This window comes from Gasterosteus aculeatus, chromosome 8, assembly GCF_964276395.1.
Source record: "Gasterosteus aculeatus chromosome 8, fGasAcu3.hap1.1, whole genome shotgun sequence".
Taxonomy (NCBI): Eukaryota; Metazoa; Chordata; class Actinopteri; order Perciformes; family Gasterosteidae; genus Gasterosteus; species Gasterosteus aculeatus.
The window spans coordinates 10,288,547-10,305,225 of record NC_135695.1 but is presented as its reverse complement, the minus strand read 5'-3'; the positions used below and the strand labels follow the sequence as shown (position 1 = coordinate 10,305,225).

Below are 16,679 nucleotides of genomic sequence, written 5' to 3'. Positions count from 1 at the left end.
TACCGTAAGTGTGAAGAATGTCCGAGCGTGGGTTGTTTGTAAGCATGTTTGCATAATATATGTGTGAATGCACGAGTGTGTGTTCTGCATATCCTCCTATCGCACACGGAGAATTGGAGCGTTATGTTTCAGAGCCGTGTCGAATGAGAAGTTAGAGAATAAGAAGGTGTTCAAAAGATGAGAGCGGTTGACATTTTTCCAGACTAACATGGTAAGAGGTGTAAAATAACCAATAACCATAACATGTTTTGGTAAAAAAACACAGATGATGTAATTAGATTTGATTAAGAGGTGAAATGTTTGATGACAGGACGGTTGCTAAATTACTACGTCAAGTACAAAAACTAGTTTTAAAATTATAGGGGGATCTCAAAAGTTATGGTGTATGAATTTAAGTACTTTGTGTCATTTCTTGCCTTAAGTTTGAATTAAGATGGCCGGCCCGTTAGCACTGAAAAAGCAGTTTGGACTTAGAGGGTAAGGCTCCCCCACGTCCTTCAGATGTGAAATCCAATTTAAAGAAAGGGCGTATGTGGTTAATATCAGATTACAATTTAAATGAAGGTTAGTGTTGATTAGTGGCTCTCATTGGAACACTGATCTCCTATTACTGCAGGGCCGATGCACTGAGAGGGGGAGTCTGCTGGGGAGAGAACGATCAAAGTCAAGAGAAAGAATAGAAAAAATGATTAAAGAGGGGAAGTAAAGGGAAAACAAAGCAGTGAAACCAACACAACATGATAATAAAATGACGGGAAAATGTGAATGACTGTGATTTTTGTGATTTTGCCACTATTTACCTGCACTTTTGCGGTAACTTTTGGTGCGATTGAACTAGAGGCTGCGTCAGAGTGAAACGGGAGTGGATGCTCTCTCTCTTCCTCTCTGGAGGCTGTGTGAAGGGGACGAGGGGGCCTGTGTGGAACCATTAGCACAGTCTAGTCCGCGGGGCCCTCAGTGCCGTGGGGGGGGGAAGAAATACAGCGGGACCCCAGCGCACTTCCAGGAAATTGCCACTTTCTTCCAACAGGCCTCTCTTAAATGCTGTTTAGTAGATGACACATTGGGCATTAAAAATACCGCCAGTGGCTATAGTGCCATATCTCAACTAACGATTGCAGAGGATAGAGGCAGATGAAAAGCAGGAGAGGGAGGGGGACTAATGGGGGAGCAAACTCGGAGCATATTTCCTTTGAGGCAGTTTATTCAAAAGCTGGGTGGTGTTAAAGTTAAAAAAGGCAGCCAAATGAGAGGCAGCGCGTAGTTGACCTCTGAAAGCTACACTACGTTATATTCCACCATGCAGCTATTTATCTATTGTTAAATTATGTTGAACTAGCAAGATTAATGGCAATGCATGTGCTTCTTCCACTCTGTCTCTTTCTGCTTTTTCAAATGATTTATTTCTCTATTGTGGATTTTGACCTCTGCTGTCACTCAAGCCTGACTATAGCTTTTACTGTCAAACTTCAGATCAATTAATAACACAAAAAATGGCTACATTCTAATGCAGTATTTTCCATACTCCAACACCTGAATGGAGCAGATTTGACAGTAAAATGACAAATTTCCTCTGACAACGGTTTAATTTGTTCCCCTATGACTGCATCTTTGCTTGAGACCATCTGCTGCTTTTTTACTGCTTTCTTTCCGTCTTAGCATGAAATACAGGAACGGTACAGGTCTGTCGGACTTTGTTTTTAACCTAATTCATCAAACATGTTCCATCTCCCGAGTCTGCATTTGGGTACCACATATGGAAGATGGGAGGTAGGGAGGGAAATGAAACATAAAAACATAAAACATGAGAAGAAAAATAATGAAAAAATGCAGAAGGACAAAAATGTGATGAAAACATAATTATTGTTAGCCTGGATTTACTAGCACAAAAAAACAAAGAGAAAAAGCAATCCCATCAGACTGTTCCAGCTCCACCGGACGCCCGGCGAGAGAAAAAGCATATTGAGCAACAATCAATCGTAACCAGCCGAGAGCAAGGGTCACTAATTGAACGGAAGAATGGAATGACGAAAGAAATCTAACGGTGGCAGCTGCTGCGTAGGCGTTTTTTTACTGTTTGACTACCGATGTCAAGTGCAAACTGCTGCAAACAGCCGTGTCGATCACACAGAGGTCAACGCAAACTGGTTCATTACATGTACTTCACCCCTGAAACCATAATACTTTCTCTGCGTCGCTTATGGGAGTAACGTTCATAATCACCACTTACGGCTCTGAAAAGTGACAGTTTTCTCAAGTATTCAGTGTCACACAACTTTTAGGGGCAGCTTTCGATGTGTCATTACTGCAAAATGGCTTTTAAAAAGGCAGCTAAAATGCAATGTGTCTTTGGTAGTTCCTGTTGGGTATGTTGTGGTTTGTGTGGCTATTCACTTTCTTTAGAGATCAATACACTCTGACTTATTGCTATTATAAATCAAGTTAAAGACACTTGGGGTTAATGGTATGCCACAAGGCGGCGAGATAAGCAGAACAATGCACATGAGGGCCTGAGCTGAGGGGCTTGGCTGGAGAAGCACACAAGTGGACACTTGATTTGCGATTGTTTAGTCAAATACGGTTCATGCACAGCCAGTAAGTGTAACTGGAGTCCGGCATCAGTGGCATGAAGCCTGCTGGCTGCGTCTCAAATGAAAGACTGACTGAAAATGAGCACTGCAAGCGCATCATTTGATCATTTTGACAGTTTGAATCACACCAAAGTACATCAGGGATAAAACTGAGGGAAGGTCGGTGTGTGTGTGTGTGTGTGTGTGTGTGTGTGTGCAGTTATGCTTGTGTGTGTATTGTGGCCAGTGAGGGAAATTTGGCTCAGGGTAACAGAGGCTTTCCATTAAAAGAACATGTAGCAAGAAACTAGAGACAAATTAGACTACTCTGAAGTAGAAGATCAGAGCGACCTTGGTTTGCACACAAACACGTCGGTCGCTGACACATGAACAAGCACACGCACACGCACACACACACACACACACACACACACGATATAGAATTGAGTCAAACTTCTGTCTGCATCTGTATGATTGTGTTTGTTTTACTGTGTGTATTGTCTTGAGGGGGGTAACTGACTGAAATATTATTTTATGAGAGACACAGAAGGAGAGAGAATGGGAGGAGGGGGGGGGGGGGGGGGACACCTGGGAAATTACTCTCGCCGCTGCCATTCCCTGAAGCATGAAATTGAAGCTGTCCGACATTCTAACTCACCGTCCCGTTAGTATTCCAAAATAATTAACTCTCCTAACACCCTGCCTCCATGCCGTGAGACGCTAACCTGCCTATTGTCTCATCACATAGAGACAAGAGGAACCCACCTCTGTACACAAAGGCAGGTGGAAGCGAGAGAGACAGGGGGAGGGACAGGTTTTACGTCATGATAAAGGGACACTTAGACTGGTACCTTGGATCAGTGGGAATTTAGGTAGGAGTGCAAAAATGTGTTTAACAATGGGTCATCTTGACATAAAGGAGCTCTTCACTAACATGTATTTTTAATGCACTTGAAAATGTTGCAGCCAATTTATCCATTTTACCAACTTTTGTTGGACATTAAGACATTATTTCTCTCTTGCCGTGTCAGTTAAGCCTTTTAGCATGCTAACAATTGTGAAAAAGGAGCGAAACGTTCAGGAGACTGAATAATAAAGAAGTTGCATGACCTGTTTGATTACATGGGGCCAAAGTTACACTTGTCTCAATGTTGTCTCTCGGCAGGGCTTAACGTATAAAAAGAAATTGAAGTCAGTAGCGGTTGCATATGTGCTCTTCGAGGCAACCAAAAGTGGGAGAGAAGCCCTGCTGTGATGAGAGACTCGAGTTTGAGAGTTTGTGTCTTTAGATGAACGGGCTTCATCAGATGGAATAAGTGGGAAATCAAGCCGGTGTTTATGCCCCGGGGAGCTGAGTAAGTTGGTTGGTTGAAGCATCTAATCAGAAAATCAATAAAATCAGCTTTTACTCATGTATAAATGCTACTTTACAACATTAATCATTTTGGAATTCTTTTTTCAAGTTTAAAAGGTGTTGCGATTGGGGCTCTGCACAGATAAAGAATGTCATATGCTGGTCCTCGTATCAAAAAATCTGTTTTTTCTTCACTGCTATGACTGCTTTCATTTCACAATATCTGACCCAAAGGGGATAGAAACACCTTTGCTTTATCAGCCTGATCTGACAACGCTCTGCCGTGTGAGACTTGAGATTACTTCCTAAATGATCAAAACTCTCATTTGTGCTTTTTTTCTACTCATTATGTTTCACAATAGCTCTTTGTAGTCCCTGGAGTTTAGATGTGCAGCAGCAGAGTGCAAAGAGTGCACACAGAGAGGGAGTTTAAGCAACGCCGCTCTCCTAATCAGTGCTGATTGTTAAACTGCAGGATCTCGCTGATGCCACTCAAAGTAAATGGATGCTGACTTTGTAATGTCTAGAGGCAGAATATTAGAACTTTGACGTCTGGCACATGGATTATGAAATGGGCGGCCACATTGTAGTCAATTATGTAAATACAAAACCTATGTGAAAATACATGTAACCTGCCTGACAGTGCCCTGTATTTAGAAACCGATTATTCTGTGTAATCACTGAGTATTTAGTTATCGTACATAATAGATCAGTGGCAAGCACCATTAAAACAAACCCTTCTGTGAAGGTGCTGAAAGGTTTTAAGGGTGTTACTGCCCAACTTTTCAGATGTGCATAAACGTATATTTTAAATCATACCCCTAATGATGTGGCTCTCGATGAAGAGTGAAAGCAGGGAAAGTCAAAACTGGTCCTCAACCTCACATGAATGTAAAAGTTTGTCTCACCGTGAATATACATTTCTATCCTTATTTGTGTGTTGCCTGTGTGTATATTGACACTTAAGGGTAAGTTTGGAAAACAATAAATTCAATCCTTGTCCTGTCCAAATATGTGGTCTGTTCATGTGTTTATTTCTATAAATAAATTAATGACTATCACTTATTCAGCAATCCAGTGACTTTATGGTACATTTACTGCTGCTGGCAACATTGGTGCAGAATATCGTGTGCAGACGCGCGCGCTCTTCATGCATCACCTGATTGAACATTTTGTTCAGAATCCCCTCAAGGCTCAGAATAATTTTCAGACGTGTGATTACAGAGACCTCCGTGGGAGCTTGTTTGTGTGTGTGTGTGAGGCAGGGGGAGGTCCGCAGGCGTCGTCGGAGGGCCGTTGTTAATCAGCAGTCAAGCACGGGTCCCGGGGATCAGTCCGTCGGCTCCCTCCCAGGGAAATCAATTGAAACAAAAGCCTGGCTTGAACAGAACCTCAGATCACAAAAGTGGTGAACGTGCAGCAGGGAAGATCAAGAGGACCGAGAAGAGGATGCGATACGAGGCGGTAGGCGGGCGGAGAGCGGTTCAGAGAACGTAAGGGCAGAAACATAAGAGCAAGAGTTAACAAGGGGGGGGGGGCGGATGAGACACGGCGGTAGTGATAGCTGGGGTGGACGTGAGGACATAAAGACGAGCAACATACAAGACAGTTGCTTGTATGGCGTGAATCACGAGTCACGAGTCTTTGGTAAAGCACCTACGGGAGATCATACAGACTTTTAAGAGATATGCAAAAATCCAATTAATTTGGGATTCAATCTCTCCCCCATCGGTCCACATGGCAGATAACGGTCACTGATCTGACTGATCTAAAATTTTACCATTTACACTGATAGCAGTCTGCTGCTTTTTATTATCAACTCATCATGGCAAAAGCATAATATTGTCGCATCACTACAGCAACTTTGTAATCTTACTTTTTTTTTTTTAAACAAAACCAAAATCTTTCTGAAGATTACCAATCCTCCTTTTATGTTCTGTCATTTTGCTTAGTTGTAATGATACTTTGTTTAAAACAGAGTAGTGGATGAGCAGTAGGTTAGTGTATTGGATGCATCATTCTGCATGCCAACAAATGCGCACACACACACACACACACAGCTGTGAGGATCAATGAGGTTGAGAAAGTAAGATAACTCACAGCGTCTGATCTTGATTGGACATAATGAGACTTAACCACAAGTCTACTAATCTGATGACTAACAGAATCACCTTGTGATGAATACTAAATACGAGCATCGATCCAGATCTAAATGCTGGCACACAAACTTGCCCATTATAGACACACACACACACACACACACACACACACACACACACACACACACACACACACTTATTACTTTGAGAATTTTCAAAGGGCTCTTTGATCACCTCTTTAAAAACGATCTCATTAAAATTGCAAATAGGAGCTGGAGTGTAGACACAGCCAAATGGAGAGTGGACACAAGTGGAAAAGCTGACCTCCTTCCTTTGAAGAAACAGTGGTTGGGTGATGTGTTCGTCCCTGTAAAATGCTTGTTTATTTCAGAGTCCGGCTTGATTGTACTCCTCCCGCCTCCCGAGTTCTCCAGTTTCTACTTCGCTGTCAAACAACTTGCTCATTGTTTACAGCCCCGTTAAAACTCTTCTGATTCATAGTGAGAGGACGAGCAGGCTATGAGATGAAATATAAACGAAGATTAAAGACACAAAAGATATTCAGCTTTTTCTACAGCTTTCAGGAAGTCATACAGCTAAAAGTAACCGTGTCATCGGAAGTATCAAGTATCAAAATACATACACCTCACTCAACTACCTGAAGTAATTGAGGACATTTTTTCAAACCAGTGAGAAGTCCAAGACTTCAGTCTTCTTGAGTTGTTCTGGTCTGGACATTGTTATATGAATCTGAAACAAGAGCTCCAGAAATGCCTTTTCACAGCCTTTTAACTGTCAAGTGTCCTTTAATGCCGCTAAGCCCCTCACTCTTCTCAGTCTCATCATCACTGCCATTCATATCTTGGCCGCCGTCCTGCACCACCAGGTTTTAACCAGCCCAGAACGGACAATGCATTTTACAATATCTTAAGGTAGTTAAGGCTGTTCTGAAACTTGGGTTTAACGGTAGTAAACCCAGGTCTCCACTGAGATATTCATTACTTTATAAAGTAACTTTTTGGTTGCAAACCAATGTTGCTGCTCACAAAATAACAAGTTACATGACAGAAACAAGGACCAGGCTAATAACATCATCCTGTTTTTTCTTGTTTATTAATTTTTCTTTTCACAAGCACGTATGGGCTCTCTCACACACACGCGCACACACACACACAGTATAACACATGTGCCACACACGTATACCTCCCATTGTGTCTTTATGGCCGCCTCTGTCCGTGTTTGCATGCTTGCTTTTGCAGCACTGTTTGTCTGTGGTTGTGTTTGAGTGGCCACTTACGGCAGATTGCATCAGCCTCGTCCGACCCGTCTGCACACTCCGGTTCTCCATCACAGCGCCACCTGCCAGGGACACACTGCCCATTCTTACAGGCAAAGTCTGTGGTGGCACATGTCTTCTTTGCTGTGAAGACAAAAGGTAACACACATCATTAGTCTCTCACACAGAGTAAGGTGAAGCAGGAAAGCTACGCTCGACTGGTCGTTAATGTGAATAGTTATCAACAGTGACTCTGTAGCATATAAAATCACGCCTACACAAACAGAACACACTGACTGAAATATGATTAAAAAAGTTAATACATAGTAAAAAAGTTAGTACGTAGCAAGTCCAGGGCAACAACGTATTAATTACTTGACAATTCTGGTTTTAGCCATTAACTTGCGAGTCTTGTAACGGGATACATGAGTGAATACATGAGCGAACAAGCTGTGTTTTATCAGTGAGCTACCCACACCTATATTCTGTTAATTGACAAAGACACTTCGGTATTTCAATTGTTTCGATGAGGTCTGGACTGATTTTGTTAGATCCTCAATATTGTGAGTAGATACGTTTGCCATAGAAACGTGACACGCCAAGAATTAAAATTTGATAAAGTTGGCTTGGTAAAACACCATATTATATTACCTCGAAGAAATGAGTAAGAGAGGTGGAGGAACACTGTTTTCAATCCAAGCGGTTTACTTCTAGGCAGAGTGAACGAGCGGCGCGTGACAGCTTTAGCCGTTTGCAAGAGTGCTGATCTCCGATCGGAGCCGCTCTAGTTCTCTCTGTGAACTGGCTCAAAGCCCCCCTCGACCCCCCATGATCCACATTCAAGCTCAAGTCCAGTCTTTGCACAAACCGGCTCTGGCTGCTTCCAGTTTCCCTGATCCCTGAAGCCATGGACTGCAGTTTTTTTTTTTTCGTCATAGCTTTCTCCAAGAAAGGAGAAATTTGAAGCACTTGAGTCTGTCACGGGCAGAGGCAAGAAAAATCTTCCTTCTCCACGGCGAGAGCTACTGAACAAGAAAAGGCACTCACTCGGGCTGTTAGCCGCGGCTTTCCCCGCCGTGATGAAATGTAATGTACAACGAAGCCAGCTGACCAATGGACTGTGTGTGTGTGTGTGTGTGTGTGTGTGTGTGTGTGTAAAAAGCGACAGTCACTGATCCTGTTCCATTTCCTCTCACGTAGGCCTGGTGTTCAACCGGAAATAAGCCGGCTGAAGATGAGGGTCGCAGAGTGAACGGCGAGGCTGAGTAATGGGGTTTGTGCGAAGATGACTAAATCCCGTGTTTGTCACTAAAGCTCTCTGTTTTCCAATCAAATGTGATTACAACATTTATAGCTGTTATTAAGGTACGAGATCGATGTCTATGATGAATAATAACAAACAAATATAAAACCGATAAAGGGACGAGGTTGTCTCTACATCAGTTTAATGTGAACAGTGAGAAGAGCTCAATTATTCTCTGCATGATAATCGGACAGAATAAAACATCCACAGATTCTCAAACAAAAGACAAACACCCAAAATCCTGTTGTGTTGTTTTGTTGATGTTTGTTTTTGGAGGGACAAAAGCACAACCGCACATGTGTCCTTGTTCTCTCCAATTTGAGGAAAAACGCTGATTTTAAGCCTGTGATTTTGGAACAATTACAATTACTACAATAATTGAAACATACAAAACAGCATTTTGACATTTAGGAATTCAACCAGAAATGTAAAAAATCCCATCAACGAATTTTCATTTTCAGTACAAAAACCCCCATTAATCAGTGAAACATGCTTTGCTTTCACAAGGTTTTAGCACGGCAGCATGAGCACACACATTGAAACTGCTGAACTGCATAAGGAATCGGTCCAATTCTTGGCACTGTGTACTATTTACATTCACATTTCACCTATTAAGGGAAAAGCTAGCCAGTTAATTAGCTTCTTGTCTCCGTGTGTAGCCTTGGATGTCCTACGGTGTGAGGTCAAATACACAGTCATGACTGATTATACAGGTGGGAGCCATAATAATGAAGACCATGCAAGTACCAGGCACCTCAAAATAACCTTTTTCCTTGGTGTAGTATCTCACGCCATTGGCCATCATGTTACTTTTTAATTCAGTTTGGGAACCAAATTGCTACAAGTGACAAAGCGGCTTACAACGTTTCACCCTGAAGAGGATTATTTAAAATGCAAAAGCCAGCAAGCATGAGTCCATATCAATTTCCCATAACGCTTTCCTTGACTCGCATTTCTCTTATCCGGAGGACATAAAGGGAGATAATATGATTCACCTTGGCCACTTCTTATTCTGGGGGCCAAAGGCACTGAGGAGACGATTTTCCTCTGTACAATGTGCTTTTAATTAACCTTCGGATGAATGATGTTACTCTCATGTTAATCGCAAACAGTGGCAACGGACAAAGATAACAAACACAACAGTAATCTAGAATAACTGGAGGGAAGGTGAGTGTATGATGATATTCTTCTGTTGAAATGAGACAGAACTCATATGGTCGGTATGAAAGTGGACCTTTGTGTTAAAACAAACATGTAAAAAAATCTGCTTTTAAAAACATAAAATATTGCAATGCCTTTCAAGAGTTGCTGACACCCACAAACAGCTGCTTATATTTACATTGTGATGTGCCCTGACCCGTCGCATACGAGTGTCATCCATATGGAACAGCCAAATCCTGCCTTATGCGGTATGAGAGTGACTGTGCAGCAGACACAGACAATACACACACACACACACAGACACACACACACACACACACACACCCTCACCTACCAAAGACGTTTCGTCCTACATTTTAAGCATTATTTTCATCCATCATTGGACTTGCGATCTCTTAGACCTAATGTTTTACAGAATAAAATAATAATATGAAATTCACACTTTTTAAAATGTATTTGGTCAACATGAAGAATGCCAATTGCATTTACTTTGTATGACCCTGAAAGGCCAATCATTCAGAATAATGCCCATTATAGCGATGCATTGGGGAGGCTGCGTATTACACTTGACTACTGTCCACCTTTTCCATAGACGTAGTGTGTTAATCCTCCAATGACATAAAACTAATGTCACACTCTGCAGACCTCCACGATCAATGAGTGACAAAGTTGACGCACTCATGTGGACCTCCACCCCACGCACACTGACAGACACACAAACACATACTGGCTGGATTCTTTGTCGCATACTCCGGACGACATGATCATCTGACCTACGAACAGGTGACTCTCAGCATCAACCTTTAAGACATTCAATTTACACACCTCATTACACACACGGACACGCACACGGACACAAAGTGAAAAAAACCACCCGACAGCACAATAATAGGTAAGGGAACACTGTGTCACCTTTAATTAGGATTTGTTGACTGCACTCCATAAAATGATGATTTGCTTGAGTAAGAAAAAGGTTTGAAACAAACAGGTGCTGCACTGACATTTTTCCCCATTGTTCAGTCAGCGATTCTTAATTTGCTTAAATTCCATGTGCAAAAAAAACACAGTTAGTATTCGTCGCTCACTGGCCTTTGAATTGGTAGGACCAGACTTTATATTGATTTTATAGGACTCAGATACTGTGTGAATATAAAACAGTCAGTCTATTAATGTAATTAACTTACATTTAACATTTCTCACTGAGTTTAAACTGTACCTTTTTCTTTTTACATCTTTTTTAGCTATCAATCAAAAGGTTTGCACACAAATTCATGAATTTCACTTTTCCCTTTGCTAAATATCTAATTAGATCCAAGACCCAAACAAATCGACTCTGGGCTTACTTCTTCCCAAAATACAACACAATACAATTTACCCTCACTAAGGCATGTGAATAGAACAAGCCAAAGCAATTTGGTGTAAAATAACCCAGTTGAAATAAACCACATCACAAAGGAGAAAAACCCAAACTGGCAGAATGTGTTCGTCACGTAAAGAAAGACTTTACAATGAACAAATGCTTAGATTTACGGATTACATTACTCTGAGAATTACATTACATGTGCACGCACGTGTCTGGCTGAAAAAAACCCTCAGAGAACCAAGGAGCACGAAGCAAAGAGAAAAATAGCCCACATAAAGACAAGGGAGCTGGAGAGAATGGAGAGAAGAATGAATGGGGGGGAAAGGGAGGAAGGAAATAAATGGTCCTCCACATTGTTGTGATGGGTTAAAGAGCTAAAGAACGTAGCGTGTCACCAGAGAGAAAGAGGCCGTTAATCAGCGAGCATGCTGGGAGGGAGTGGCGGACGCTCTGTGAATCGTGTTGTGTGCATCCGCGGCTGTGTGGACGAGAGAAGGGATGGAGAAAAGCAGACAAGTATAATATTAGTCTTTTGAGGAGATTAAATACATGCCCACTTTCCCAAATATCTGTCGTAGGCGGAAAGATATTGGGGACAAAGGACTAGAATACAACAAGAGCGCAGTACTGCGAGAAAGAACTACACTTGTAAGGTAATGGACTGCAGGGAGGGGCTGCAGGTATTGTTACATTAATAATAATAATAAATAGACATATTCACATTAAAGTTATCCAAGTTATCCACCCATTGGCCAGTTGCAAATAAAAGAGCAATGAGAGCTGATTCCCTGAACTCTTCAATGACAAACTATTGCAACTCTAACTTAAATCTGTGGAAATAATAGGCATGAACTATATACTGTCCAATATCAGAGGGGAATGAATAAATAGTTGCAGTGCTGCATTTGGACGTCCGCCGGTGTGTGTGTGTGTGTGTGTGTGTGTGTGTCAGACGCACACACTACAAAGGATGGAGATGTGAAGGGAGCTCATGGACCGTCCATCCAGACGGCGAGCCAGATCAAATGCACTATATAATATGCTCCTCACAGCACATCAAAGAACACCTACCAGTTCAAAGAAGCTGGTTACTATTTCATGATTGCCCTGTTGTTGACAGGGGATAGCCGCGGCAAGACTTATAAGATTTATACATTTTTTTTAATAGATTTTTGGGAGGGGGCAGTTGTGGATAATAGGTAGGCTGACAGTTGCCTCCTGTGGGAAAGGAAGACTCACCTGAAGCTCAATGTGGGGAAGATGAAAGAGAATCCCACTTCAGAAATTAAGACCCTCGCTTTCACGTTCATTGGGACCTTCAGACGGGCTAGACGGTAGGATAAGCACTGAGGCGAGAAACGGGCCTCTTGAGGAAGCTGTTGTGCTGGTGATGAAATCACAGACGGGAATGTGATGTTGTCTACAATCTCCATTGCAGGACCACCATTTCTCTTCATCTCTGGGACAATAATGTGGGCCGGTAACGGTGAACGCCTTCATTTTCCAACCACGTCAATAAATCTTTGGCACGTCCTGCTGCTTTAGCGACGTATTGATAGCCTTTTACTTTAAGTCACTGTGAAGACAGCTTTAATGGAAAGGAATGATACTTATCCGTCCAAGCAAATAATTGCACACAAACCTCAAAGAGCCTTTTGATCCTGCAACTTGTGCTCTTTCTCACAATGAGAGGAGCAAAGCCTGCCTTATGAGTCAGTCATGTTTGCCTGACACCTTTATTACATATTAGGCTCTAAAATGACTGTTTGACAGACACATCCAAGTAGTTTGAGGTGCATCAATATGAGAATGAGACCGATTGTCAGAGCAAAGAGGGGAAGTTCATTTACAGATACAGGTCTGAAACAGTTCTGACATTACTTATTTCATGAACAAGTAGCAGCTAAACAATTGTTTTTGATGGCTGAAGTTAAAATAATACTGGGCTTGTCAAATTTGTCCTCTTGGCTTTTTCCAGTTCATTAGACCTCCGAAATGCTGTCACATCCTGGGCCCAGACTCTTCTCGCGCCTTATATAAGTGAGCATTTACTGGCTTAGAAGTGGAGGAAAACAGGCATGACATTAGAAAATCCAATAAAACGTAATTGAAGATAATCATCACACATACGTAAGGAACCCCTCCTCAAATGGTTCTTTATTTACTTCTTTGGGCACAATAACCTATTTCCTTCCGGGCGGCCGGAAGAAGTCTCTTCGCTACCTCCTGAGGAAAACAAACGTGAGCGCATTGGTTGTTCTACGGGTGCGTGGAGATCTTGTCAGAGGGAGTCTTGATCAGAGAGATCAAAGAGGAGTCGCTTTGGACGGCGTGCTGAGTTAGCTTCAGAGAATGCTAATTAAGTAGCAGCACAAAAGGGGTCATTGTGGGAGCACATGGTTGATGGAGAAATAAACAAGGGACAGACCTGTTTTCAAGCTCATCAAACCTGCAAATGATGCCGTCAGATGGCCAAACGCTGTATCAACAGAAATTCTGAATTGAAAAGGTGAGGCTGCTCAATAGGATCAGTAAAATAATAACATTTCATATAAATAATTGCCCTCTGTCGGTTTCTGCTTTTAAACATCGTTTCACTCATAAGTCCTTTTGCCTTTGTTGCTTTTTTTTCCCAGGAACGCAAACCACTAATTAAACTACGGTACAAAACTCCAGAGCAGAAATACTGAAGCAATTTAGAAAGACCAACGAAAGAGAAACTAAAAAAAATTAAAAATTAAATGGAAAATCAATTTCTATGACAAAGAATAGATAAAAGAGGTGGCAAAAGGTGCGTTGGCGGTCGATGGGTGTGCAAATATCAGAGTGGCTGTAATCCTTTTAAAGAGGTCTGCCGTCTTTGTGTGATCATACCAGACTGCCTCAGTACCTCTCATTAGAAATGACATATGCACGGAGTAACCTCGCTGCTTCTGTACACACACACACACACACACACCAAATCCCCCTAACAACAGCCCACCTGGGTGACATCCGGCTCTCAGACTTGACCTGCATTGATTTATTAAACACTCAGACACTGATCCCAGCCCCGTTACTCGCATGAATACATGCACACGCATGCACACGCATGCACATACGGACGGAGACACACAAGCCAACCCACACACACACACGCACAAACTTCATCCCCTCCCCCCGTGTCCCACTCAGACACTCCAATCTCATCCGAGTGTTCACTTTCCTAGACAGGGTCACCGTTTTAATGACTATCAACTATCAATCCTTTCCGCCCGCTCTTCGCAACACACGTGAAACCAATACGGCTCTGGATTCACCGCGGCGGCGTCAATGCTGTTTGACGGATGTCATTTTGGGCAAAGGAAAATCATTGAGCAGCCGGACAAAGCCCCAAGGATCTAGAGGGGTGAGTCGGTCCGTTCTGTTGAACGCATACTGTTAATAAAAATGTTTTGATTGTATTGGAGAGGGGAATGGAGAGCCGCATTGTGTTAGGAAAATATAATACATCAATGGCTCCTTTCTTTTCACTGCCTTATTTTGTTACGTGTGTTTTACTCACCTGGGGTATTACTGTGAAAATGCTATGATCATGTTGATTCAAAAAAAAAAAAAAAACACAGAAAGAGAAATAGTCCTTTTAAAATTACAAAGTGGGAACCATAGCAGCGTACAGCCTGCTTCAAGAGGTCAGGAGACTCTTTGCACGCAAACACACACACACACACACAGGGACACTTTCTCGCATAAAAAAAAAGTCCCAATGGGGTCGTGTAACCTACATAGGGGGAGGGGATTAACAGTACGATATGAAAACCCTTTTTTTGCTAGCCAGACGTGTGCACACACATCTGCACAGTGATGTGTGCGGTTTGTGCACGACTCTGCTGAACATATTTATGAAAACACACCACGAGAACAGCCTCTCAAACTATATAAACCTATAATAGTGTAAACAGATGTATTAAAATGGTTAATTAATTCATCAGCATTTGATTATGAAAATGTCATTTTCAATTCCAAACCAGTGGCAATCATGCATTCTAAAGTATTCTGCATGTAAAGTAGACACGATAGAAATTCATAAGCACCGGTCTGAATTAACTCCTCTAGCGAGTGACGAGCGAAACGTGCAAATTATCAGCACCCCCCCACCCCCCCTTCCCCAAAACAAAAGGGAAAAAGCCTTTCACTAGCAAACAACGTTCCCGCTGGCTGCCTGAATCGACGCTCACTGTGAGCCTTGTAATTCTGCTTCCGCGGGCCATCGCCATTCAAGTCCCACACCGCACACATGCAGCGTGCCGCTGGTCGGCCCACATGACAAATTACTACTGGGCTTATTATCAAAAATCAGCACTCGTTGGTGGGAGTGGTTGGGGAAGGTGGGAGGGGGTGAGGGGGGTGAGGGAAGAGCAACGTGTATGCTGGGGATTCCAACAAAGCCTGCCGAGCATCCGCAGACAAAGGAGGGGGACAAATGTCTCCCCGCTGCTGACAAGCAAAAAAGAATTCATTTCGATTACAAATGATTCTCGCTGAGAAGCAACAAAGAGCCCCGCAAAGGTCACGAGGAGTTGGTGCACGTGTGTGTGCAGTTGCGTGCACGCTGCTGGACAGTTTACGCATACTTATTTGTCATTTGGCGCAAAAGAAGGCCGAGGAGAAGGAAGCTGGTATTTGCCATGTTGAGGAAGACAAAAAACAGAGAAGCAGCTGTGCACTCTAAGAGCCGATAGATACGATGGCCGATCTTTTTTTTGGGGGGGGGGGGGGGGGGGGCGACATACTGAAACCGCCCCTCTCCGTGTTTTGTTGCGCTCTCAGCAAAACAAAACGCCGTAAACCGCCGCGCATCCTTTGTCTTTCCTGCCACGCTCATTCGTTGTTCGCTCCCTCGCCGCTCCTCCTCTCCGGCCGCCCCCTTCCGCCTCCAACACTCCCTCGCTCGCTCCCACCTTCACCACCGCGGCAGCACGTCGTCCCTTCTTTTGTCTAAAATAAACAAAGAAACACCTAGTGGACGAAAGCATCGTGGCCTCAGTTCAGAGGGAATAACAAGCTCCCAGTGGGAGGAGCCTCAATGTGACCAAAACATACGCGTTTGAGGCTGAGCGATCTCACCCAGATGTGTGCAAAGCGGTTCACCACTGCATGTCATAAATGGACTGGGGGATAGGAACGGTTTTAGTTGTTGAGGTTTTGCAGTAATTACACAAAACTCTGACTTTTTCAGATTAAATGTGATGTCATTACAGATTCCACTGACATCTGTATGCGCTTTACGCTTCATGTCAGTCACTGGGCATTAAATTGCAAAAACAGAAAATTGCCAATAAGCAAATAATCTCTGTATTTTTTGTAGTCATCCACATCCACTATGAGGGGCTAATTCATTAGCATTGTAGCGACTCCCGATACGGAAGCTACGAGACATCAAGGGTCTCGTTTCAAGCTGCTGTGGGCCTTAGAGCCAAAGCAACAGTCGACACAGTTAACAGCCTCTCATCAAACTAAGAGAAACAAAACGGCGGCTCGCGTTCGTAGCCAGACAAAACACCCCCACCTCCT

At 42.9% G+C, this 16,679-nt stretch overlaps 1 protein-coding gene across 4 annotated transcripts in view; it reads right to left on the bottom strand.

Moving 5' to 3' along the window:
- Positions 1-16,679, bottom strand: part of lrp8 (low density lipoprotein receptor-related protein 8, apolipoprotein e receptor) — a 115,356-nt gene that overhangs the window by 51,760 nt on the left and 46,917 nt on the right. For all 4 annotated transcript variants that reach the window (XM_040183768.2, XM_040183770.2, XM_040183766.2 and 1 more), the window contains exon 3: positions 7,321-7,443. In XM_040183768.2, the coding sequence (XP_040039702.2) occupies positions 7,321-7,443 (123 nt within the window). The remainder of the gene's footprint in view (positions 1-7,320; positions 7,444-16,679) is intronic.